This window comes from Equus przewalskii, chromosome 3 (genome assembly GCF_037783145.1).
Source record: "Equus przewalskii isolate Varuska chromosome 3, EquPr2, whole genome shotgun sequence".
Classification (NCBI taxonomy): Eukaryota; Metazoa; Chordata; class Mammalia; order Perissodactyla; family Equidae; genus Equus; species Equus przewalskii.
Genome location: NC_091833.1, coordinates 7,928,352 through 7,953,506, shown reverse-complemented (window position 1 = coordinate 7,953,506; position 25,155 = coordinate 7,928,352). Strand labels below are relative to the sequence as shown.

Sequence of the window (25,155 nt, the reverse complement as noted above, 5' to 3'; positions counted from 1 at the left end):
AATGAGCATGTGGAGGACAGACACCTTGTTGACCTGAACAGCACCCCATTTCTTTACATCAGCAGGAAATAAGCCCCTGAAATTCTGGGCCCATTCACTCCCACAGTACTCTACTCTCACAGTATGTTCTTACTCAGCAGGAGCTAAACTAGGCAGTCCCACATGATAACCTGATGTGGATGACCTGATCACCAGTTGTAATGCCATGGAGAATGGCTACTTATGTCCACGGGGCAGTGCTGCTCTCTGGGACCCACTGTCAGGTCAAAATTTCCCACAGGTGCTCTCTCCCACTCAGTCCTAGGACCGGATTGACCCCAGGAAGTCTGACCACCTGAGTACAACACAGCATCGAGGGCCTTGAGATTGTGAACAAGATGTGAGTCCTCCCCAGTTATCTGAGTGTCACAAGGAAGAAGTTCCCTGAAGCTCGAGGAGATGGCTGCAATAAAATGACCCTCGATGTAGCCAAAGCCTGGTCACCTGTCTAGTGGTCATGATTTCGGAGAACTCTGTTCCTGACCTTATGTTACTGTCTGTCAATTGTCCACTTTTCCCGTTAAGTAACTTATTTTTGGGTGTACACTTTTGTAACTCGATTGAAGATATTACTACATATATTTCCTTATCCACGTCTTATTTTTACCATCACTTTAATTTTTAAAAATACAATGACACATTTTCCATGCTTAACTTTAATTCATGGTAAGTTGTAGAAGTCTTCCATTTATGGAAATTATGTGAAATTTCATTTTTAAATGATTGTGTTAAAGTAAAATGTATTAACCCATTTAAGAAATGGAAAACTGCTAATAACAGTACAAGCGGTATGCTGATATGGCAAAAAAAGTGATGTTATTATGAGAAGAAAAAACATTAAAAATAACATCAAAATAATGCACAATAGCAAAATAACATCAAATAACATCCAGAAACACGATGTTATTATGAAAATAACTGAGGTTCCAGAAACACTGCATATGTCTAGGCCCCACAGGAAAATGTGAAGGAATTCTAGATTCAGAGAATATTGATCCAGTTTGAATGGTGCATGAGAGGTTACCACACCCATAGTAATCCCCTTGCCTCTCACTTCCTCGTTTCCGGAAAGGATCCCCGAATGTCACCCAGTGGGGTTCCCTGACCTCTGGGCTCCCAGTGCCCTGTTCTCCACCATGAAGGCTCTGCCTGGTTAATCCCATGGTTAATAGACAAAGTCAAGTGAAGGGCCCAGGAGGACAGGGGCTCATGCTACTTCAGTGCTTGTTCTAATACATGCTCTTCATGTATCTATTGAGTGAAGGATGGAGATGGAGAGGTTTGGGGGGCTAATTTGGAGACCCAGAGGTGTCTTCTCTCCTGAGACCTGCTCAGGTGCTTAGGAGGTAAGGCCAGTTCCTGGGATTTTACTCTTCAGTTCATCTCATTCCACATGGGAAACCACAGGGAGTTCCCCAAGAGAAAGCGATAATCCCAATCAACTGTCACCAAAACAGGAAGAGCTGTATTGCTTAGAGGTGATGTGACCCAGGGAGATTACACATGTAAAGCAAAGCTGAGGACTTCTTGAGGCTTCATGCACTCCAGTCTCTCCCGTCACTTCTCCAGAGTCACCATGAACAAGGAATTGATTTACAGCCTGCAACTACGCATAGCAACTTCTGGGAGTGGCTGCCTATATTTGAGAGATTGGTTGGTGTCACAAGCAGGCATGTGAGTGAACAATGGTATTGAGAGAATAATTCACCCAAGCCTTTTTTTTTTTTTTTTCGCTTTTTGAGGAAGGTTAACCCTGAGCTAACAGCTGTCGCCAATCCTCCCCTTTTTGAAGACTGGCCCTGAGCTAACATCTATGCCAAGCTTCCTCTGCTTTATACGTGGGATGCCTACTATAGCATGGCTTGACCAGCGGTGCCATGTCTGCACCTGGGATCCCAACCAGCGAACCCCAGGCTGCCGAAGCAGAAGGTGTGAACTTAACCACTGGCCCCTAATTCACTCCTGCCTTTTATATTGTGTTAAATCAGCACTCTACAATCTTCATAGGCTGAGAGCCAGGGCTGAGCTCCCAAGTTGCAAAGGCCAGCTGGCCAGGGCAAAAAGCAGGATGATTATGCCTTAACAGGTGTGTGTGTGTGTGTGTGTGTGGTGTGCTAAGTGATTAGAAACAGCCTTGCTATGTGCTATCAGAACCACCCAGATTGTCCCATGCGGACAGAGATAGGGGTGCTCTTTATTAGGGTGCTCTTTATGACCCGTGTTTCTTTCCTGGATAAAAGGGAAGAACACAGGCCAGGTCAGTCTTTGCAGAAGCAATGACCTCTGGGGACTGACTCTAATGCTGTCACAAAGTTCTCACCCCACCACAGGGCTCCCTCTCTGGCCTGCCACAGTGTCTAGAATTAGTGCAACTTAGCATCATGTTTTTAGTTTTGGGTCTCCAGAAGCTTGATTCAGCTACAGCCTATGGCTTTGGCCAAAAATCCATGAGCTTTTCTTAGACTGTGATGTGCTTTATGCTGCTGGTTGCCCAGTTTTCCCTGACGTCAATATTGGTCTGGCCTGCACAAAGGCAAGCTTTCCCATGACACTGAGAAAACAGTGCGAGCGTGGAGAAGGCACAGCTGTCTCTTTACCGCATTGGCTTGCAGACAACCCTGCTTCACATCTGCCCCCTCTCCATTGGCAAGAATGAATGTCATGACTCCAGTTAACTCGAAGGGGACTAGGGCACGCAATCCTGGCTGGGCAGCATTTTCTCAGTGACGAGTCTGCACTGGGAGAGGGAACCACGAAGTGTGAGACATCAGCAAGCACCTCCACCACCTGGTCACTCCCTCTCCCAGGAACCCCAGCACTCCTGGTTCCAACCAGCCTTCCAGGCAGCCTGGGGATCCAGGAGGGGTCAACAGAAAGGTATAGCCTTTTGAAGGGATGGAGGTGGCGGAGATCCAAGAAGAGTGAGGTCACCTGAGCTCACCTATAGGGGAACCAAGAAACAGAAAGTGGGTTTGCCATAAAGTTTTTGACACCAACGCAGAGTGGTTGAGAGTATCGGCTGTGACGTTGTGCAGCTTTTGTTCAATCCTCAGCTCTTCCCCATACTTGTTGTATGACTGTGGGCCAGTTCCTGACCAGGCTGAGCCCCAGGAGATAATTGTATCAATTCACAGGGTTATCTGAGGTCTAAGTGAGATCCTGCATACAAAACACTTCAGCACAGTGTTCTCCACACAGTAAAATGAATGTCCAAATGAATAAAAGTGGAAAATATAAATGAGTATAAACACTCAAAATCCTACAGCCAGGAAATGGCTATTGTAATACTAATTAGATGTATAACCTTCCAAAATTTTTCCTATGTAAATAAAGATATATTTTTACTAAAGTGGAACATTATATGTAATATTTTAAATTTTAAAATATTTTAAATAATGGTAAATTTTAAAAAATATTTGTTTTATTGAAATACAATTCATGTACCATAAAATTCACCATTTTAAAGTGCACAACTCAGTGATTTTAGTATATTCGCACAGTTGTATAATCATCACCACTTTGTAATCCCATAACATTTCCATCACTCCCAAAGCACCCTCATCCTCGCTAGCAGTCATTTCTCCTTCTCTCCTCCTTTAACCCCTAGCAACCTCTAATCTACTTTCTGTCCCTGTGGATTTGCTTATTCTGCACATTTCTTATACGTAGACCCATACGATATGTGGCCTTTTGTGTCTGGATCCTTTCACTAGTGTGAGGTTTTCAAATTTCAGTCTTACAATGAATGAAAAGATCCTTGTTGTAACAAATATCTATATTTCATTTCTTTTATGACTGAATAATATTTCATGGTTTGGATAGATCACATTTTATTTGTCCATTCATCTGTTGATGGATATTTGGGTTGTTTCCCCTTTTGGCTATTATGAATAATCCTCCTTTTGTGTACAAGTTTTTGTATGAACATGTTTTCAGTTATCTTGGGTAGTTAACTAGGAGTGGATGCTAGAAAATATGGTAACTTTACATTTAATTTTTTTAAGGAACTATTAAACCTTTTCCCAAAGAGCAGCCATAACTGTTCTGTCAGCTGTTCCTTTTTCCCTTCACAACACATCATGACTGTCCTTCCTTGCCAATAAATAGCTGTGGGCATCACTACTTTGAGTGAATGGATAGTATTTCCTTAGCCAGCTGTGCGAAAGTGTCTATAACTGATTCCCCATTGTTGGACATTTAATGATCCTATGAAATAGGCTTTGAGCATATTTCTCATGGTACCCAGAAGGAAAAGGACACTTTTCCAGGTGGACCCAGAGCACTTTGCATCCCTCTATTTTGATTATTTCATATTGCACTGCAATTCACACCCCACACACACACACACACACACCATCTGTCTTACCTACTACACAGTGAGCTCCTTAGGACATGGAACATGTCTTTAATTCATCTTGGTATTCATAACACCTAGCATGGTGCCAGGCATTTGGTAAATGTTTGGAGAATGAATGAATAAACAGAATAAGAACAAATGGAAGGATGGATGGAAGGATGGATAGAAGGATGGATGGAAGGATGGATGGGTGAATGAACAAATAGATTGAGGAACATGGAGAGATGCAGTTTGTTGCTCTAAGAAGATTCTATCCAAAGATCCTTTCCTGTAGAGGTAATGAGTTACATGACCTGGGAAGTGTGTGAAAGGAGGCTGAGTCACTTGGTAGGAATATTGTAAAATTAATTTAGGCATCAGAAGGGAGACTGGATGCAATTTAAGATGCCTCCAAGCCTGATAGCAGAGACCCCTATGAAACAGAAGCCCAGGGAAGCTAAGAGATTTGTCCTCAGTTCCCCAGCTGAGCATCTGTGGGGCTGGGAGCTGCTCTAAAGGTTTTTGGGTTTGTTCTGGGAATCCAAGACCAAAGTGTCCCCTTGTCCAAAAGCATCTGTTGCTTATGCCTTCCTTTGGGAAGCTCACAGCGCACTAAGGCTAAAGTCTAGTAAGGGAGAAAAACTTATGTAATAAGTTGTTTGACCAGTCTGTGGCTATCTGTAATGGCAGAGTTCATTCTGTGCTGTTTAGATAAAAGAGGGTAAACTCTAAGAGGCACAGCATAAAGGATCCACAAAGCCCAGAGTGATCTTTGGAAGGGGAAATCTGTTCTGCCTGATTAGGCTATTGGCTGGGAGGGAGGGAGCTGAGGGGCAGGGCAGGAGCTGGGGCTCTGGGGCTGACTGCACAGCCCCTCCCTGACGCGCTGAGTGCTGCAGGTCCGGGAGCTGCTGTCCTTCTGAGATGTGGCTCTTTGCTCTGGTCCTGGTCTCCCTGGACACTTCCACAGTTTGGGGTGAGTCTTTCTGACATCTAAATAGGGGGCCACGTTGGAAATCCTGGTCCAGGGACGAAGTGAGGGACATGCATGTAGGACAAAGGCGTGACAGGTCCGGTTCTGCAGCAGCTGCCCTCCAGATGTGGATCTCCCGGTGCAGACTGCCCCATCCAAGGGGAGGATAAACACCCAACCTCAGGTGCCAGGGCCGCACGCAGGAGGGTAGCAGCTAGTGTCGTGGCCCCAGATAAGAACTTCGAAGAACTCAGTTTGTTTCCCCTTGAGGTTAGTCCAGATATGGCCAAATCAATGACAGTGGCCTCACAGAATATAAATATCAACTCTGGGGCAGAAGTGTGTGGGTTTAAGTCCCTGCTCAGCACTTAACTAGCTGTGTGTCCTTAGGTGATGTACTTTGCCTTTCAGTGCCTCAATGTCCTCCTCTCAGATGGAGATGAGGACAACACCTAATTCATCGGGCTGTTGTGGGGACGAAATGCATTGTTCTTGCTAAGGGGTATATTTTCATCAAAGTTCAAAATAAAGATTAATAACTGAAGGGGTGGTTTTAAAATATAGTATATTCATAGAAATTTGAGGTATGGTAAGACCAACAGAGCAGGACACCACTGCCCCTGAAAAGATAGTTTGTTACTCACAGTTCCCAGGGAAGGAGGCATGTCACCACCATGGTGGCCACAGCGTGAAGGACCAGGTGGGTCTGGAGACAGAGGGAGGAGGAGGAATTGGGGACAAGAGTCTTCATCCTGGTTGCTGTTGGAAGGAAGGGGTGAGGCAGGGTAAGCAGGATTAGGGTTGGCAAACTCAACAAACTGCTCTGGGGCCTGGGACCATCCACCGTTGTCAGGATCCTGGAAGTGGAGTGATTAAGGCTGGATAACAGTGGCCTGGTATGTGAGAGGCCCATGAAGAAGGTGGTCGGGGTGTGGGCTCCAGCAAGCTGGAAGGGCAAGCTAATTCCTGCCTCTAGGAATGGCTGAGTCTGGGAGGGGTGGTCCCTCCATGGTCAGCAACGTCACCGATGTCAAAGCATCTGATCAGAGAAACAAAAAGACACGGTTAACACAAGGGTGCAGCAAGGGGCCTCAGAAAGCATTTGTGCCATTTAATAGATGGAGAATGTGAGACTGAGACAGGGAGATATCTTTGTCCAAGAACAACTGAAAAATCACCCTCTGGAGTCTGTCTGTGACTCCTGAACCCAGAGCCAGTGCTCTGGCCATCAGTGGGGACAGGCCAGGCCCCACATGGATTTCATGTTCTTTCTGGTGGTATGACACCATGAGAGGCCTGGAACTGAGTGTCAGGGCAGAGTAAGAACCAAATTAGGGAAAATAATTCCTTTACTAATGGTCCCCTTTTAGCAAGGCCACCCCATTTCCATCTTCAGAAAGTCCGCAGTGGCTGCCTGCATTTCCTCAGCTTCATCATCTGCAAAGAGGGCACAATACACCTACCAGGACAGGCCTTTGTAAAGATTGATTTAGCTGAGCTGGAATGCACATTGGCACATCGGAAGTGCTATTACCTATAACACACGTGGTAACTCCTGCTCTTGCACTACGACTGATGCCTCTCACACCATCGCCCACTTTGTCACCCTCGGCATCCGGCTTCTGTCCACTTCATCTCTCCTGAAGGTTAGCATTGGATATCCTTCTTTAAGAACAAGTCTGGGTTATTCTTTCTGCTCTGGCCACACACTTTGAGGGAGATGCTGCCCTTGTGTCTACATCTAAAGACCAGCAGTTGGGAGGACGAGAGGCTAGACATCATTTCCTACGAGGAACACTGGAACCATGTGAGGACGGACAAGAGGAGGCCTGAGGGATGGGCAGGCTCAGGGGTCTGCAAGGCCGCTGCCACATGGGAGCTCAGGACGGGCCACAGCAGGTAGAAGCAGGGCTGATGTGGAAGCTGCAGGGGAGGAACTTCAGCTCAGCGAGGAAGAGCTGTCTGCTCCACAAGAACGGAACAGACGGGGATCTGACCCCAGTCTCAGCCCCTCTGGACGACCCTGCTCAGAGCCGCCAGAAGAATCCTCCTCAAGCTGATGGAGTCACTCTCCCGTACTCTAACAGTTCATTCCTGCTCATTTACCCACAATAAAGCCCAAATCCTTAGCCTGGCATTCAAGGCCATCCCATACATGACCTTTCTGACGCAAGGATTATTTTCCGCTCCCCATAGACTCCCTCTGGCTCACAAGGGCCATCACTCTTCCTCGGGCAGGCCTTGCCTTTTGCTGTCTCAGAGCCTCGCCTCGGCACATTCTCTTCTCTGCTTTGTACCCTTATAGACCCTTGTCCATCATCCCTTGCTCAGTCCTCCCCTACTGCAAGTCCCAACTCTAAGGTCACCGCCTCCATGATGCCACCCAATCAGAAGGCCTCGCTCCCTCTTCTAACTCCTGCAGGACCTTACTGGTCCCTCTCTCAGGACACTGACCACTGTCTCCCCAGCAGTAGGGTCAAGTGTGTATGTGGCTCATTCTCCCCACAAGGCTCAGAGCTTCTGAGAAGATGGGCTGCCTCTCATCCATCCTCCCATCCAGCACGCAGCTCAGTGCCAGGATCCTCGTGGATAACTGTCTCCAGGGATCCTGAGAGTGCAACCCAATGTCTGCTTCACTCCCAGCAGCTCTCCTCCTTGCATTTCCTTCTCACTTGATGCCGTTTTACCTCCATGTCCACTTTGCTCCTTAAGACAGCCCTGGGAGTTAGGAAGCACAGTTGACCTCCGCTCCCTTTTACATAAGAAGAACTGAGGCCTAGAGAGTTGAGGTGACTCTTTCAAAGTCACATGCTGAGAGTGGCAAGACTCCCAGAATCCAGGTCAAGCCTTTCACCGCTGACGTGTCCTCGTTTCCTCTCGCTGTCCCGCAGGGCACCCATCCTCGCCACCTGTGGTGGACACCGCGCAGGGCAAGGTCCTGGGGAAGCACGTCAGCCTGGAAGGATTTGCACAGCCCGTGGCCGTTTTCCTGGGGGTCCCTTTTGCCAAACCCCCCCTGGGATCCCTGAGGTTTGCTCCGCCGCAGCCTGCAGACCCATGGCCCTTCGTGAAGAACGCCACCTCCTACCCTCCCATGTAAGCCGGGGACTTTGGCATCTTTCAGTGGGTGTGTGCCTCAAAGTGACGCAGGAAGGAGCCAAGGCCATCTTCTGGGTGGCTCATACTTTGTTCTGGAATCCTGAAGACACTGTAGATCCTTAGAGACACTCCAGAACTCTCACAGCATTCTAGAGCTCTCTATTGAACACATAGTTATTGAGCACCTACTGTGTGCCAGGCATGTTCTAGGTCCTAGGATCCATTAGTGAACAGAACAAAGATCCTGTCTTCATGGAGCTTACTTTCTAATGGGGAGACAGATAATAAATAACATGCAAATTAATGTGAACTATGTCATATGTTAGAATATTTGATAAGTGCCTTGGAAAAAAATAAAATGTTGACCAGGTGAGGGGATCAGAAGTAGTGGTTCTGTTTATTCGCCTGTCTTAAAACATTGCTGTAATTGACAGGTAGGGTGAACGAGAAAGTGTGTGGGTGGGGAGGGCCTGGGGTGTTGACCAGGCAAGTTCTCAACCCTCCTAGTCACAAGCGGAAGAGTGGGTCGTGTGTCCTAGTCACCCTGGACAAGCCGGGCAAAGAGGACTTGCAGCTGCACCCCGGAGACACAAATGCGTCCATGCATCCAGTTAGACTTCATTCTTCTCAGCAAGTCATTTCTGGGAATCTCCAGGTTCCCACCTCTTGCCTTCTTTTCTTTTTTCTCCTTTTTCCTCTTCTCCTGTCACTTTCCTCTTTCCTAAAAAAATAATGTTCACTGTTTTTATTTCTTGATTGTAAGTGTAATACATACTTATTACTGAAAAGTGCAGGAGTACAGGTAAGGAAAGGTAAGAGAATGAAAATCCTTTATGATTCCACCCCTGGAGAGAACTGCGGTTCATGTTTTAGGTTCTGCTCTTCCAGTCTTTCATGTGTTGCATGTTTTCTCTCTTAAAAATAGAACCACCCAACATTCTGCACCCAATTCAACATGGGGAGTTTTGTCCACACTAGCTGGAATTCAACTCAATTCAGACACTCTTTACCAGGAGGTAGTATCAGATGCTACGAGTTAAGAACTCAGTCCCACAGGACTGTCCTCTCCTTCAGATGCCCATCACAAGTTCACATTGTTGTCTGTGCTTCTGATTGACCAGCTATAAATCAGACATTCCCATGGCACCCTCCTTGAGTTCCATTAATTTTCTAAAGCAGCTCACAGAACTCAGGAAACTGGTTGACTCGCTACATTACTGGTTTATTGCGAAGCACATTAAAGAATATGAATCAACAGCAGATGAAGAGATTCCTAGGGTGAGGCTGTGAAGAAAGCAGCTTCTGTTCTCATGAAGTTTGGGTCTGGCACGGCGGCACAGGGAGGCGTTCTGGTTCATGCTCTCTGAGCCCTTGTCCATTTGGTTTTTATGGATGCTTCCTTACATAGGCATGATTGATTAAATCTTTGGCCATTGAACATTGATTCAACACCCAGCCTCTCTCCCTTCCCGAGAGGTCCGGGGTGTGGGACTGAAAGTTCCAGCCCTGTAATCACTGATTGGTTTTCTGGCAACTAGCCCACATCCTTAGCTTAGGTCCAAAAATAACTGTGCACCTTAGGTGCAAAATTCACCTCATTAATATAACAAACACACCTTTATGGCTCTCGTCTCTTAGGAAATTCTAAGGGTTTTAGGAGCCCTGTGCCAGAAACTGGACGACAAATAAATAGATATATCTTATTATAAATCACAGTATCCCATCACGCTATACGGATAGTTTGGATGCCTTCTTTGCTCACTTTTAAGTATGTCATGAACGTCGTTCTATGTCATTAAATATCACAGTCTGACATTTAATAGCTGAGTTACCTCAGGGATTGAATCATCATTTATTTACCTGATCTCTTATTTGGGTCACAGTTGTTCTTAATGTTTTTGATAATATATAGAGCATGAATAATATAGTTAAACGTTTATTCACACTCATGAATATTTTTGGAGAAGTTCCAAGAAATGACTTTTCTGAGTCAAAGAATATGCACTTTTTGTAAAATTTCCTTCCAGAAGTGTCCCAACTATACACCTTCCATTAATGTATGAAAAGCTCCGTTCACCGAACATTTGACAATGCTTGAGGTTGTTTTAAAGAACGTGTTTTTGGCTAATGGATACGCAAAATAATAATAATTATTATCATAATTATTATATATATACTTTGGCTATTTATTTTGCATTCATTTGAATACCAGTGATGTTGAAGTGTTTTCTGCTTTTTTGACATTTGATTTTTTTATTTTATGAATATTATGCCCCTTGCTCTCAGTGATCTCAGACAACTTCCTCCAGGGTGGAGATCAGGAAGTCATCTTTTCAGGCCTGACTCTGCCTCCTGACAGCTGTGTCATCCAGGCACCTTAGTGCCTCAGCCACCTCATCTACACACTGGGGGCAGTGACATCTGCCTTACATTGAGACTCAGAAATGTTGCTTTTAATGTCTTGGAAATATAAGCAATCCATACTATGGATCTTTCTGTCTGCGTGAACAAAGGATTTCTAACGTGTCTGTCCTTCAATTTTCCTGTGTATAAAATCTGGGTAATAATAGAACCTATGTCACGGGGCTGATTTGAGGATTAGATGAGTTAATACACAAGGAGTATAGCACCTGACATGCTGGGAGAACTAAGGAAATGTTACCAATTATACTCTACGCTGGACCTTCATGATCTGTTATTAGGGCAACCATTAGTGCTTGTCTGGGCTGGATGACGGTAGAATATTAGTATGTCAGGGCTGCAAGATCCTTAAAGAAATCTCTCCCTTCTCCTAGATCTGAAGATTGAGGATTAGAGCAGGGAAGGAATTCAACCAAGGTCACCAAGCTCAGTAATGGCTAACACAGGACTAGAACACAGTTCCTTTAGTGTTGCCCCACAAATATTGCATCCCTGACATGTGGTCTGCCCTAAGTGTCTGCCATTTGAGTGACTTCTTGTGGTTTGTGGAAGTCTCCCAAAGACTAGGACACCTGGTTTACCTGGTGGAGGAACATGGTCACCCTGCAGCCCACCACACAGAGCCCAGGGGAGAGCCAGGCTGTGTCCAGGGCCTGCAGGAAATGGTCCTCTCCCAGGTGTAGAGCCGGACTCCTCTCCTTGACCCAGGGCAGCCCGAAGGCTCTGGGAAGGGGACAGGTGCCAGGCTTCCTCACTATACTCAGTCCTGGAAGATCTTAGTGAGGCCCAGGGCCCCCACTCAGATCCTCAGATACCTTCCTGCTCATTCCAGTGTCTCAAGTGTGGTAAGAGCAACTCTGTTACAGGTCTAACCCACACAATCCAAGGCTCAGCCTGACTGTAGGAGACGTCTCCTTGCTCAGCTCTGACTGACTCAGGAGTTCTTCTTTCTCCCCTCCCAGGTGCTCCCAGGACACAGTGGCAGGGCAGATGCTCTCAGACCTCTTTACCAACAGAAAGGAGAACATTCCCGTCCAGATTTCCGAAGACTGTCTTTACCTAAACATTTACACTCCTGCTGACTTGACAAAGAAAAGCAGGCTGCCGGTAAGCAGTGGGAACCACTGGTCAAGGCTGGTGAGTTCCAGCCCTCCAGGATCTTCTGGTGGAGACTGGAAGAGGATGAAGGCAGTTTGGGGCAGCGGCATCACCAGCCATGGCTGTTTCAGGGGCCCCAAGGCTTTCTTTACCCACCACAGCCAGACCTCGTGCGTGACCACTGGAAACTGTAGGGGATAAAAACTTTTCCCTTCTTGCCCTCTAGGTTCTTTGGATGGCCCATTAATTAAAGTGACACAAGACAGATTAACGGGAGAAAAACAATTTTATCTTCATAAGTACAAGAGGTTATCAAAATTTGAGCATCAAAGAAATGACCAAAGCGAGGAGCATTTATACATTTTAGACAAAGAAAAAGTTATTTGTGAAGATTTGACAAAGCAAAGGGGTTTGGGTTGGAGTGAAAAGTTAAAGAGGAAGTGACAAAGGTTGTTCATACAGCCTTCTTGGCCTTGACTTCCCCATCTCTGGTGATAAGGACGCCTTTCACCCTCAGGTGCAGGGAGGGTATCCTTCACATGGGAGATTTATTTCCTGCTTTCAGGAGACAAACGAGGGTTAGAGTGTCCTTGCACTGGCTGTTTCCTAGGAAATTTTCTTGACTAAATTTAATTCCAAATAATCAATATCCTAAAATGGCATATTTTGGGGTGGCATATTCTGCTCCCCTTCAACCTCAGTTATCCCTAGTGACAGACATAGGATCTTTTGGGGAGTTTGCTATACATCTGTAATGTATCTTTCCATTTTTCCAGGTTCTCTTGCATTATAGAAGAAGAATGATTACTCTTGGTTGCTAGGTTAGGAATCTGATACCCAGAGCAGCTCATATATAATTTCCAACAAGGACAGAACTGAAGGAATCGTAGAGATAAGCCAACAGCCTAACCCGTCCTTTACAGATAGAGAAATTGAGGCCCAAAGAGAGGAAAGCGAGGTCACACAGTAGGGTTGGCATGACAAGAGCATGAGTCTTCTGATTTTCACACGCTTGCTCTTTGACTCAAACTAGGAAATTGAGCCTGTGTGTGGACTTTCCTCAGCACACAAAGAACCCTGCCTCACAGTGTCTCTTGATAAAAGTGTGGAGAACACAATGCGATGAATCCAAGAAGCACCTTCCTAGGCCTTTGGCCAACTCTCTGGGACTTTTAGCTAATTTCCCTCCATAATTGTCCCTGGCATGGGCTGAAGACCCAGTGAGTCAGCATTTCCTGAATAAACAGAAGCCCAGAGATGGGGCAGGCTTCCAGACTCAGGCTGGAGGTGGGGGAAGGGTCTTCTGGAAAAGAAGGGGGTCCGTGGGGTGGAGAAGGGAGGGGTATGAGCTTCCTGGGTTCTCCCAGAACACACCTGGCATGATGCCCAGGAGAGGAGGAGGCATCTGTGAACTTGTGACTAGAAGTGGCACTGCTCATGCTTGGCTCAAAGAGGTGGGACAAAACTTCACTCACTCATTCATTCACTCATTCGTTCATTCTTCTGTTTTGTACTCAGAGCGCCACACACAGAGCTAGAATTGGGGGTTAGGAGAAAAGAGGAACATACAACCATTGCCAAGCAGCCCCTGCCTTCGAGGGTCTCACCATCTGGGCTGCACAGATGGACACTAACTTCATCAAATCTCTGCTGCCCCGACCTTGGCTCAGCCTTCACTCAGAGATGACTCAGACTCAGCCGCTCCACCTGGAGGCAGGCGGGGAGCGGAGGTGTGGGAGGAACAGGGGCTCTGGAACCTGCAGGCAGGAGACCTCTAGTTATGGACACAGTTCCTGGAACTTTAGGGCCCAGGTTTAAATCCTGGTTCTGCCTTTTAATTGCTGAGACACCTGGCTCTTTTCCCTCAGAACTGGAGTAATCACGTATAAATATTCAGTGATGACCGTTAGGCTATATCTCAGGGCCTGCCGAGGTATCCAGGACAGTGCTCCTGACACGTCACTTAGAGCTGGCCAAAGGCAAGATCTTCCTCCTTCCCTAACAGCTGACCTACTGCACCCTGGACATTGGCTGCAGTGTGCTGGGTGGCCCAACATGTGGACTCTGGAGCCAGACCACCTGGGTTCAAGTCCCGCTTCCACCACTTATTAGCTGTGTGAGCTCGGGCAGGTTAAGTGCCTCAGTTTTCCTGTCAGTTAAATGGGGCAATAGGAGTCCCTACTTCAGGACTGGTTTAATTTTAAATGCTGAGTATAGTACTTGGCACATAGTTTGTACTATGAGTTCTTTTTTTTAAATTACAAAATTATTACAATATTATTATTTTAGCTACTCTCACTTCCTTGCTATGAGAGCTCTTTAAATCCAAGAGCCATGTGTTATAAATTGTTGTGTCCACTCTGATCCTTAATTCTTATCACATTCCCCGGCACAGAGTAGGTCTCAGATCGTGTTAGTCAAATGACTGAAGACTTCTTGGAGGAGGTGACTTTTAGGTTGTGCTTTGGAGTATTGGTGGTATTTGGGGATCAGAGGAATCGGGAGGAGGGAGAGGGAAGGCATATCAGAAAGACATACCACTTGGGGAATATCTTGAGATAATCATTCATGCATGAGAGAAGTTTAATTCACTGCATAAGAGATAAGTAAGATAAAGCTGAAATACAAGGGTTGTGGCATGCAGAGTATGCTGAGCTGAGAGAGGGGTCCACGGACAAGGATGATGGGAGTGTTGGGGAGAAGATGACACCTATAGCCTTGACTGTTCCCATGACGGTGTTCTGAGCATGAAGAGCCCTTGTAGAAGGTGGCACTGAGGATGGGAAAACAGGCAGGTGCAGCCAGCATACATTGAGTGGGGTGGTAGCCTGGAACCCAGCTAGGAGAGTCAAGAAGGAGAGTGACAGACTGCTCCAACTTTGTGGGACACTGGTGGACTTTGAGTAATGGCCTCACTGAGTCATGGCTAAGACATAGGCGACCAAACCAGACTTCACCTTGGGGTCCTTCTCAGATCTGTTCCTTATAAGCGGTGTTGCTGCTTCCTCCCCGTCCAGGTGATGGTGTGGATCCACGGAGGTGGTCTGATGGTAGGTGGAGCATCAACCTATGATGGGCTGGCCCTCTCTGCCCATGAAAACGTGGTGGTGGTGACCATTCAGTACCGCCTCGGCATCTGGGGATTCCTCAGGTAAGATATAGGACTTCCTCACTGTGCATTGGCCCCCAAAGCGAGGGTACTAGGACCCCACTCTTGTCATGTCAGCTCTCAAGGGGATCTTTACTAAATTCCCTAGTGAGGCACCCAAGTCCCTTTATAACTGAGCTACACCTCCCTTCTCATTCCCCAGACACACTGGTCCGCTTGCTTCTGAGCATTTGCATGTGATGTTCCATCTGCCTGGAATATCTATTCTTTCAAAATTTTATTCATCCTGTAAGATCCTACTCAAATGTTTGTTGTTAGCGCTGTTGAGTTGATTCTGTCTCCTAATGACCACGTAAGGAAGAGACAGAAGCTGCCTGATATTTTTGTATCATCCTCTCATCTTCTGGCGTTGTACCAGAGAATGCTCTGCTGCTATTTTATGAGGTTTTCATGGCCAATTTTTTAATAAGTGGATGGCTAGGTCCCACTTCCTGGTCTGCCTTGGTCTGGAATCTCTGCTGAAACCTGTCTGACATGGGTGACCCTACTGGTATTTGAAGTACTGGTGGCATAGCTTTCAGCATCACAGCAACACACAGCCGCCACATTATGGCCACTAACAGACTAGTGGTCTATTTCCCTGAGGAGCAAATAAGCCTGGGATGCAACGGTCAGAGTCCTGAATCTTAACCCCCTAGACCACAAGGGCTGGATAAGTCACGTTACCTCCTCAGAAATGCTCATCTCCTTTTCACCTGTGCTGCCCCAGCACTTGCAACCTGTAAAGTGACAGCATCAGCACAGCAGTTATAGGATTACACATCTTACCTCACGGGAAAGTGAGGAAGGAGCAGATTCTTGTTGGGAGCTCAGTGAACGCTTGTGGGTGATGGAATGTGTGGCCAGAGGGGGGAGGTTGTTGCAGCATCTGATCTCAATGCACAGTCCTCCTGGGGAAAGTCGGGTCCACTCATCCCATTTCCTTCTGCATTTGGGGCACCCATGAGTCAAGGCTAGAGTCTTCTCCATTGAGTCTCCATGGAAACTGGAACCAGGTTTCCTGAAGGACACAGTTGCTAGGAGCATTTTCTGAATGCACCAGCCCCAGGACCTCTCACCCTCAGATAGCTGATGGGTGGGCTGGTGGAGGGGTGGACTCCTCACTGGAAAGACCTATGGAGCTGGAGGAGAGTTATCCCAGGTGAGTCATGACTGAGGATATATTGCCTTCATTGAGACTGCTTATCTCTTTCACCGTTTCTCTGCTCCCCATTACAGTGAAACTGCTACATTAGTGCTCCCCGCTTCCTCTCCTCCCAGTCTCTCCTCAAACCTATGTCAATCAGGTTTTCACTCCGACCATGCCACCAGACTGTTGTGGTCACCAATGACCCACCAGCTCTTGGCCCAACCTTGGCCACACACCATCTTGGCAACATCCACACATGATGGGTCACACCCTTTTGAAATACTTTCTCTCTTGGGTCCCGGCCACCTCCTACCTCCTGGACTGCTCCTTCTCAGCCCCTTCACTGGACCCTTCTCCTCCCTTTCCTCTTGCCTGTGTGTGTCTCCCTCTCCATTGAACAGTGGTGTCCTAGTGACCTCAGGGGGCACTTTTACAGCTCCTTATCCCCAACTACTCCTTTGAAACCCAGAAGGACATCATTAACTATCTCCTTCTCCCTCCTGCTGTCTCCACTAGACATCAAAGGGCATTTCACACTTTACTTGGACAAACTAAACCCTTGACTCCCACTGCCCCTCCCCCAAAGTACTCCTCTTTTCCCCACAGTGCTCCCTGTCAGCTGCTGGCAATTCCATCCTTCTGCTTTCTCAGGATAAATGCCTTGTGGTCAGCCTTGACCCTTCTCTTTTTCTCACACCCATATCCCGTGGACCAGAAAATCCTCTGGTTCCACTTTTAACATTCATTCTAGATCTCAGCCACTTCTCATCTCCTTCTTTGCACCCACCCTAATCTAAGCCCTCTGTGTCTCTCACGTGGATTATTGTAACAACCTCCACTCTTATAATCCTGCTACTTTTATATTCTGTCTGATCTGCACAGTAGCCAGAGTGATCATCTAAGACACAGACGGAGTTATGACCTTCCCCTGCAGTGACTTCCCCCCTTACTTACAATGACATCCAGTCCTTACCAAGTCCCACAGGGCCCTCTCTAGCAGCATGTGCTATACTCACACTTTGTTCACTGAACCCGGGGGTCTCTGCACTTGCTGTTTCTTCCACCCAGAATTGTCTTCTTTGGATATTTGCAAAGATCTGTGCTCTCTCATTCAGTAGTCTACTCAAATGCCACAGCCTCAAAGAGGCCTTCCCTGGTCATGTTATCTGAAATAGGATCCTACTGCTCCACCTCTGCCATTTCCCTTACCAGATTTTATTTTTCCTGAAAGCATTTTCACTACCTGACATTAGATTCTATGCTTATCTCTTTATTTGTTTGTGATCCATGGTGTGAGCTCTGTGTAGTCAGAGGCTTGCCTGTTTTGCTCTCAGACTTGCTCCTGGCTCTTAGAAGATTGTTTGCACATAGCAGACGCTCAATAAATAGATGGCGGATGAAGGAATGTAGAACCCACGACGGAACAATGCTACAGGAGAGGAAGGCAGATGGAGAGCTCTGTGTCAGGGCAGCGGAAGCCCTGTCTCATTCCAGAAGGCTCACCTAGAGTTCCCAGCCCCATCTGTGGTCCTGAGAGCCCTGCCATGACATCTCTGTTCCCACTCCAGCCTGTTCTCTTACTCACAGCACAGGGGACGAACACAGCCCAGGAAACTGGGGTCACTTGGACCAGGTGGCCGCACTGCGCTGGGTCCAGGATAACATCGCCAACTTTGGAGGGGACCCAGGCTCCGTGACCATCTTTGGAGAGTCAGCAGGAGGTGAAAGTGTCTCTGTTCTTGTAAGTGCTCCCGGCCCTGTTGTGGCTGTGGATGGGACTTAGTGGAGACCAATCAATCTAGACATGGCACCTTTATTCACAAGACCTAGATTCAAAGCTGAGTCCACACTGCACAGCATCGGATGGTAGAGAGCTAATGGCCCAGCTCTCCTTGACCCCCAGGAAGCTCAGAGCTCAAACAGCATCGTGGGGCCATAAAAATATTCAGCCACACCTGCAACATTGCACATTTTCTAACTTGGTTGCTCTCTCTCTGTCCTTCCTAATCATTTTCCCATTAGGGCTCATCTCACTTCTCTTGGGATGTAGGGGTGGGAATACATTATGAATAAGAGGAGGCAACCTTAAAGGTTGGGCAGAGTGTCATGGTTTGCCTTATAGCCATATACACGTCAAGGGGACACGGGCACAAAGATCGGGTCAGGGGCCTCCTCTGAGATGGTCTGAATGTCTCTGCATGCCCAGAGGGAAGGCAGTAGTCCCTGGCATATCTTGCTAGTGGTAGTGGGGCTGAGGGAAGCAATGGTGGAAGACCAGATTAGAAGGTGCTAGGAGCTGTAAGGAATCCTCCAGCTGCCTCACAGTTGAGCAGAGGGTCAGCACTATTACTGTTTGTTTTTTGGGTTTTTTTGCTTTTTGGTGAGGAATATTGTCCCTGAGCTAACATCTGTGGCAATCTTCCTCTATTTCCTATGTGGGATGCCACCAAAGATGGTTTGAGGAGTAGTGTGTAGAATCACACCTGGAATCTGAAGCTGTGAACCCCGTGCTGCCGAAGCAGAAGGCAGGAATTTGACCACTATGCCATGAGGCCAGGCTGCTATTATTGTATTTTTAATACATGTATTGGTTTCATAGTTGAATACTCACAGGTATTCTTTTTGTGTTTTATAAAGTGGAGCAAAAGGAAAACCACAGAGAAGCTTAAAGGAGAAAAAAGTCATCCATAATCCCATTACCCAGGGATACCCACCACGGACATTTGACATGTATTTTTCTAGGCTTTTTCCATGACTCACTCTATCTATTTTTCTTTCTATCTACCCGCCTATCTGTCTAACTACCAGCTATCTGTCTGTCTAGCTATCTAGGGGTTTTTTTTTGAAAAAAAATCATCCTTAGCATTATAACAGAACATAAATATTTTCCTCAGTATTAAGCACTCCTCCATAATTTTATTTTTATAGTATTTTAGTATTCCATGGTAAGATTGAAAAATAGCCTATTTACCAAATCTCATAATATTGAAAACTAATGTCATTTTCTACTTTACATTTATAAATGCCATGAGCATTCGTAGAAATCGTTGTGCACCTCCATGGTCATTTTTCTAAGGATATATTCTGAGTAATGGAAATGCAGAATCAGAACCGTGTCTTTAAAGTGTTGTTGGGAATTCCTAAGCGCCTTTCAGATACTTTTGATTGTTACAATCAGCATGTGCCACTCACATCCTGTTCTGTCCCTCGCTCTGCACTCCTGGCTGGCTCCAGCTGAGGGAGGTTTTCTTGGAGAAGCCAGGTCCTGGGGTCAGCCTGGGGAACAGGCCAGGCCAGGACCTGTCATGTCCACTGAGCCCTAGGGTCTCCAGGGGAAGGGCCAGGGCAGAGCTCTGGATGAGACTAGCTCTTCAAGAGCCCCCCTGTGAGCGTAAACTCTCTACATCTCCACTTTCCTCCCAGGTGTTATCTCCACTGGCCAAGAACCTCTTCCACCGGGCCATCTCTGAGAGTGGCGTGACCTCCACTGCTGGCCTGGTCCAGAAGGACTCAAAGGCCGCGGCTCAGGTGAGTCTCACGCTGGGACACCCCTGCACCCTTAGCTCTGCTTTCCTGGAGTCTTCAGGGGACTTTCTTGCCATGGGATCCAGCTGACATCCTCAAAGCATCACAGAAATAAGAACGGCTGTGTGGGAAAGGCAAGGAGACACCTCACCCAACCTCCCAGTTATCTAGCTGAGCAACCTGGGGCAGAAAGTGGAAGGATCTGGCCAAGATCAGAGAGTGATGGGGGCAGAGCTGGGACTCAAGCTCACAATTCTGCACTGCCAGCACTGTGCACTGTCCACGGACCACACTTCCCAAAATGTCCCAAGGTGGAGTGCCAGGCCAGAGAGTGGGCAGTGGACTGTTACTGTGTGTTGTGTCTCTCAGGGTCTCAGTTCTGGTGAACACACTTTCAGCATGTGAGCCTGGAGGGGTTCCTCTCTGAGGGGCTTGTGACTGGGGGTGGTTCCTTATGACTACGGGAGAATTCACTCATTGATCCATTTAGTCATCAATGAATAATATTGATATACCCAATATCTAGCAACCTTAGGAAGCTTTCATTCTAATGCAAGGCACAAATTAATGAAAACATGACCAAACAAATTATAAAATGTTAATAGTAACAAGAGCAATAAAGGAGAGATACCTGGCGTCATAACAGAATCCAAAAGGAGCAGTTAGTCCATGAGTAGGGGAGGGTATCAGGAAAGGCTTCCTGAAAAGATAGTCAATGAGTTCAGATCAGAGGGATAAGCAGTAATTTACTTGGTGAAAAAAGAATATTTCAGGAAGAGGGAACAATATGTGTTAATGTCCTGTGACAGAAGGAAGTATCTCTAGTGAGAGAATGAGAAAGGCTAGTTGAAACCAGAGCAGAAGGAGCAGAGGGAACCTGGAGTGAGCTGAGGATGGGGACATTGCGGGGGCCGTGCTGCACAGGACCCTGGTGAGGACTTTGTCTTTATCTGGAGACTGTTAGGAAGCCAAGGAAGAGTGAGCCACAGGAGGCTCAGCTGAGGAGAGCCCACTGGAGTCGGTGATGTGGGGCGTTTACGTAGGGCTGTGACTGCTGGTTTCGTGGAGCAATGGGGGCAGCAGTCAGATTTAAAGGGGCTGGTGAGGAGGAGGAGAGGAAAGGAAGACATCAGGAATTTTTAGAATTTTTGAGAATTTTTTTCAGAATTCTCTGTTCATAAACAACAGAAGCTCACTTGACCATCCTTTAGTTTTAAGGGGGAATATATTTAAAGGAAACAGAGGTGGCAGAGACGGGACTGTGTTTCGCTATCAAACCGGAATAAGACATTGGCAAAATGAAGGGAATCTAAGACACTTATTCTCTCTCTCAGTCTATCTCTCTCTCTCTCCTCTACTTCTCTCTGTGACTTTTTATTTATTCAACAAATACATCCTGAGTATTGATTCTGTGTCCGACACTGTACTAGATTTTGGAGAGTCATGCACACTCTCCAAGTTCTCCCATTGTGGAGCCTGCCTTCTCTCCATCTGCATCTTCTCCTCTGGTCGCTTTGTAAGTGACTTCCCTGAGTGCAAATGTCTAGTAAGTGGATGAGCTGAGATGTGAAGCAGGACAGTGTGATTCTGGACTCCATGCTCTCAGCCCCACTCCCGCAGCCTCTCCTTAGATGTTCAGCTCTGAGATCCCTGTGCCCGTTCTAACACACAAGGTAACAGAGACAGAGGCTGTGTAATGGGCATGACTGGCACCAGGACCCACACCCACTGGTCTAGAGTATTTTCTGCCACCCCAGCTGCCTTTAGAAATTGAGGTTTGGATGGAACAACTCTTTATTGACCAAAGGAAGAGACATGGCTCTGAATTCTGCGGTTGCCTGTGATCTCTGCAGCAAATTGCTGTGTTTGCTGGGTGTAAAACCACCACCTCGGCTGTCATTGTTCACTGCCTGCGCCAGAAGACAGAGGACGAGCTCCTGGAGACGTCGCTGAAGATGGTAGGTACATCTATTCTCGTTGCCGCAGCAGCTCCCACCCTGTAAACCTGGCTGCAGGCTCCATCATTTCAGCTGTCCCCTCACCCCAGAAAATCTACCTGGGACAGTGTCTCACCTCTCAGGAACAGTGTCAGCCTCTGAATATGAATGTGGAAATTCTTTTTTTTCTTTTCTATCATGAAATATCTCAATCATCAACAAAATCAAAAAAATAACATAGTGAGAATTGTGTAATACCCAGCAGCTTTATCAAATCTTATCATTTTGCCTATCTTAGTTTCAGATATATTTTTAAGAACTAAACATTCCACATTCCCAGAGGTAACTACCATCCTGAATTTGGGGGATGGGGACATTAAGAAAAAAGATTTTCAGAAAGGTTGACACAATTTATCTTGACTCATTTAGAAACTGCCTCAATTATAACCCAGTGGTGGCTTCTAGATTTTCTAGACTCTACCTCAATTGTGATTCTAGGATAACTACACATCCATCCATTCATCCATCCATTTATCCATTTATCTTCTTATTTTCCATCTATACATCCACCAATGCATCCAATTCATCAATATCGTTTAATCAATTTAATATCAATGTATCCATAACTCTCATTCATGTATTATCAATCATCCTGCCACCATGTGTCCTCACTCCATCATCCATCTCTCTAAAATCAGTTATCCATCTATCTCCTATACGCAAGTTATCATCCATCTAGCCACTTATCCATCCAATTCACCCATATGCCATATATTAATAAACTCCATCAATCCATCCATCCACTTGTCCATCCATCTATCTATCCATCTACCTGTGCTGAGTGTATGATGGGTAAAAGCAAGGGTTATGCACACGAATTGGAGGCAGTGCCTGCTCACAGGGAACTATTCAATGAAAAAAACACTCATATACATCCTGGGTTAAGTATAGGGGGAGTACAGAAAGGGGAAACATTCATTATAGTCACAAGGACACTTCACAGAGAAGATGACATTTGAGGATTTATGGATGCCTATTGCAATGGGTCATCACAGGGAAGGCACAGCAGGACAGGTGCCCAGAGAATGCAACATCCAGGGACAATAGGAAATCCTCCCTTTGTGGGAGAAGGGTGTGAATGTGAGCCCAGGAGTAGCCTGAGTCCCTGGACTCTGTCTGCACCCTGGGCTCCTGAGGATACTCCTGGACCCCCGGACAAGCGTCTAGCGCTAGACTCTGCTCTATTTCCATGGGTTGAGTCCAGTGTGACCCTAAAATTGGATCCTGGGTTTTAAGGTTCAACTAAGGTGACCAATGTGTTCAAAGAATTAAAATAGAACTTTTTTCTCATGCCTGGAAAGAGGCAACCTTATTTTTGCAATTCTCCATGTGGCACGAGAGGACCTCTCATTTAAGAGTTGGGGTTCCTGGAAAAACCCAGAGAAACAATGAGCACATGTTCTTCTTAGATCTTCTGAGAGCACGTGGGAGAGTTTCCATGATTATGCACTCCCCTCAACACACACACACACACACACACACCCCTGGATGGTAAGGCTACAATCCATAATAGAGGGACCCTTACTGCTCACTTCCTCCACACTGATCAGACTTGTTAGCTACAGTGTGCAATAGGTGCAATCTTGTGAAGACACAGCATAGAGAAGCGGAGGATGGGGTGGATTTCTGTGAGCTTCAGTGAGTCAGGACTTTCTAATGTGAGATGTGCCTAGAGAAGAAAAAGGAATGTATTGTAACAGACTCTTCAGGTAACTACCTGAAAACTAAACTATAGTTCAGGAGTAGATGGCTTCAGGCGTGGCTGAATTCAGATGCACATATGATATTAATAAGAATCTGTCTCCAACCCAAAGTTTTTTCTCTCTCAGTGTTGGCTTCACTCTCAGGCAGGTGTGTCCCCTGGGGGGTAAAGACAAGAACACACTCTAGAAGCATATTATATCTGCTTAGAAACCCTCTTTCCCAATAATTCAGCTAAAGTTTTTGGGTAAATTCTATTGGACTTACATGGCTTGTGCCCATCCCTGAGCTAGTCTCCGTGGTCAGGGGGATGCGGCACCCCAGGTCACACATAGAGGCCTGGATTCATGGACTGAGAGTGGGGAAGAAGAAGGCCCCTCAAAGGAAAAAGAGGATGTTGTCTCCTGAGGTAACAAGAAGGGGAAATGGATGGAGGGCAGGGCAGGCACCACCACAGACATCCTCTCCAGAGCCCCTCCCCCATCCTATGCCTACAACCTGTGCTCATGCCCAGGGCAGCCAGGGTCAAGCTTTTCTCCAGGAAGCCTCCTCACCCACACCCTCTGCCTTCGTCTTCACGGAAATTTCTCAGTCTTGACTTATTTGGAGAACCCAGAGAGGTAAGTACATTTAGTTTCTTGATTACAGGTTTTAAGTCTTGACACCTTCAAGCTCCACTTAAATAGGAATGAAAGAGTTCCCCTTGTGGACTTATAGTAACGTCCTGTGTTCATGCTGTTGAGGACCAGAGAAGGGTTGTAACTTGCCTGGATAACACAGCCAGGAGGACTAGAGGTAGGACTGGAACCCGATCTTCTGAGTCCCACTCCAGTGCTCCCGTTCATTAACTCTGTGCCCCTGAGACCAGCCTAGCCCTTGTTTTTTACAGTTCTTGCTCCAAAAAATGGCTGCTTTAGAGAGAACTGGACTAGAACCTTCCACTGTGGGGAGATGGAGATAATTGGGTAAGGGGTTTCTTCAGGAGCCTTCACTGAGGAGCCCAGATCTTCTCCTGGAGGCTGCAGGGCTGGTTAGCTGTGCAAGCTGCACTGTCTGCAGGGCCGTCAGGAAGGGAGCCAAGAATCTCAGTCCTGAGGAACCCCCCTCCTCCCAGCCAGGAGGAAACTCCAGCAGCATCCTCCCCATCTCCTTCTTCCTCCCCTCCTGCCTTCTAACATGTTTCCAGATTCCAGTGACGTTACCTCTGCAAAGACTCACATTCCTGTCGTCTCTGCTCCCTCCCTGGGGATGGTAGCACTTAGCTTAAAAGGTGTTGCAAGGATTAAATGAGATTCGCTCAGTCATTCAGCAAAGATTTAGTTAGCACTTACTATGTACCAGGAGCTGATTCAGGAATTGGAGATATAGCAGTGAAACAGGCACAATAGAGATAATGCCCTGCCTTCTGGAGTGAGGGAAGAATCAATAAACAGACAAATAAAATACATACTGTGTGTGATGTTGGGCAGCATTAGGGTGGAAAAGTAGTTTGGAAATGGAGCTGGAGTTTGCCAGTGATTTGAATTTGCAAGGCATGATTGGGAATACTCCATGAGGAGGTGACATTTGAGCCCAGTTCTGGAGGAGGAGAGGAATCCAGCTGTCAGGAAGGCAACAGGAAAAGTGATCTAGGCAGTTTTCTAGAGGGAAGAGCAGCTGTAAAGGCCC

The 25,155-nt window shown here is 46.7% G+C and overlaps 1 protein-coding gene across 2 annotated transcripts in view; it reads left to right on the top strand.

The window, feature by feature from the left end:
- Nucleotides 1-5,241: 5,241 nt before the first annotated feature.
- The window catches only part of LOC103567208 (liver carboxylesterase 1-like), a 31,884-nt gene continuing 11,970 nt past the window's right edge, over nucleotides 5,242-25,155 (top strand). The window contains exons 1-8 of one of the 2 annotated variants that reach the window (XM_070613676.1): nucleotides 5,285-5,351; nucleotides 8,240-8,444; nucleotides 11,831-11,975; nucleotides 14,984-15,117; nucleotides 17,852-18,005; nucleotides 19,688-19,792; nucleotides 21,643-21,746; nucleotides 24,068-24,107. In XM_070613676.1, coding sequence (XP_070469777.1) covers nucleotides 5,300-5,351; nucleotides 8,240-8,444; nucleotides 11,831-11,975; nucleotides 14,984-15,117; nucleotides 17,852-18,005; nucleotides 19,688-19,792; nucleotides 21,643-21,746; nucleotides 24,068-24,107 — 939 coding nt within the window. In that variant the 5' untranslated portion in view covers nucleotides 5,285-5,299. Of the gene's footprint in view, nucleotides 5,352-8,239; nucleotides 8,445-11,830; nucleotides 11,976-14,983; nucleotides 15,118-17,851; nucleotides 18,006-19,687; nucleotides 19,793-21,642; nucleotides 21,748-24,067; nucleotides 24,108-25,155 lie in introns of both variants that reach the window. The other variant, XM_070613675.1, reaches the window with a different exon arrangement.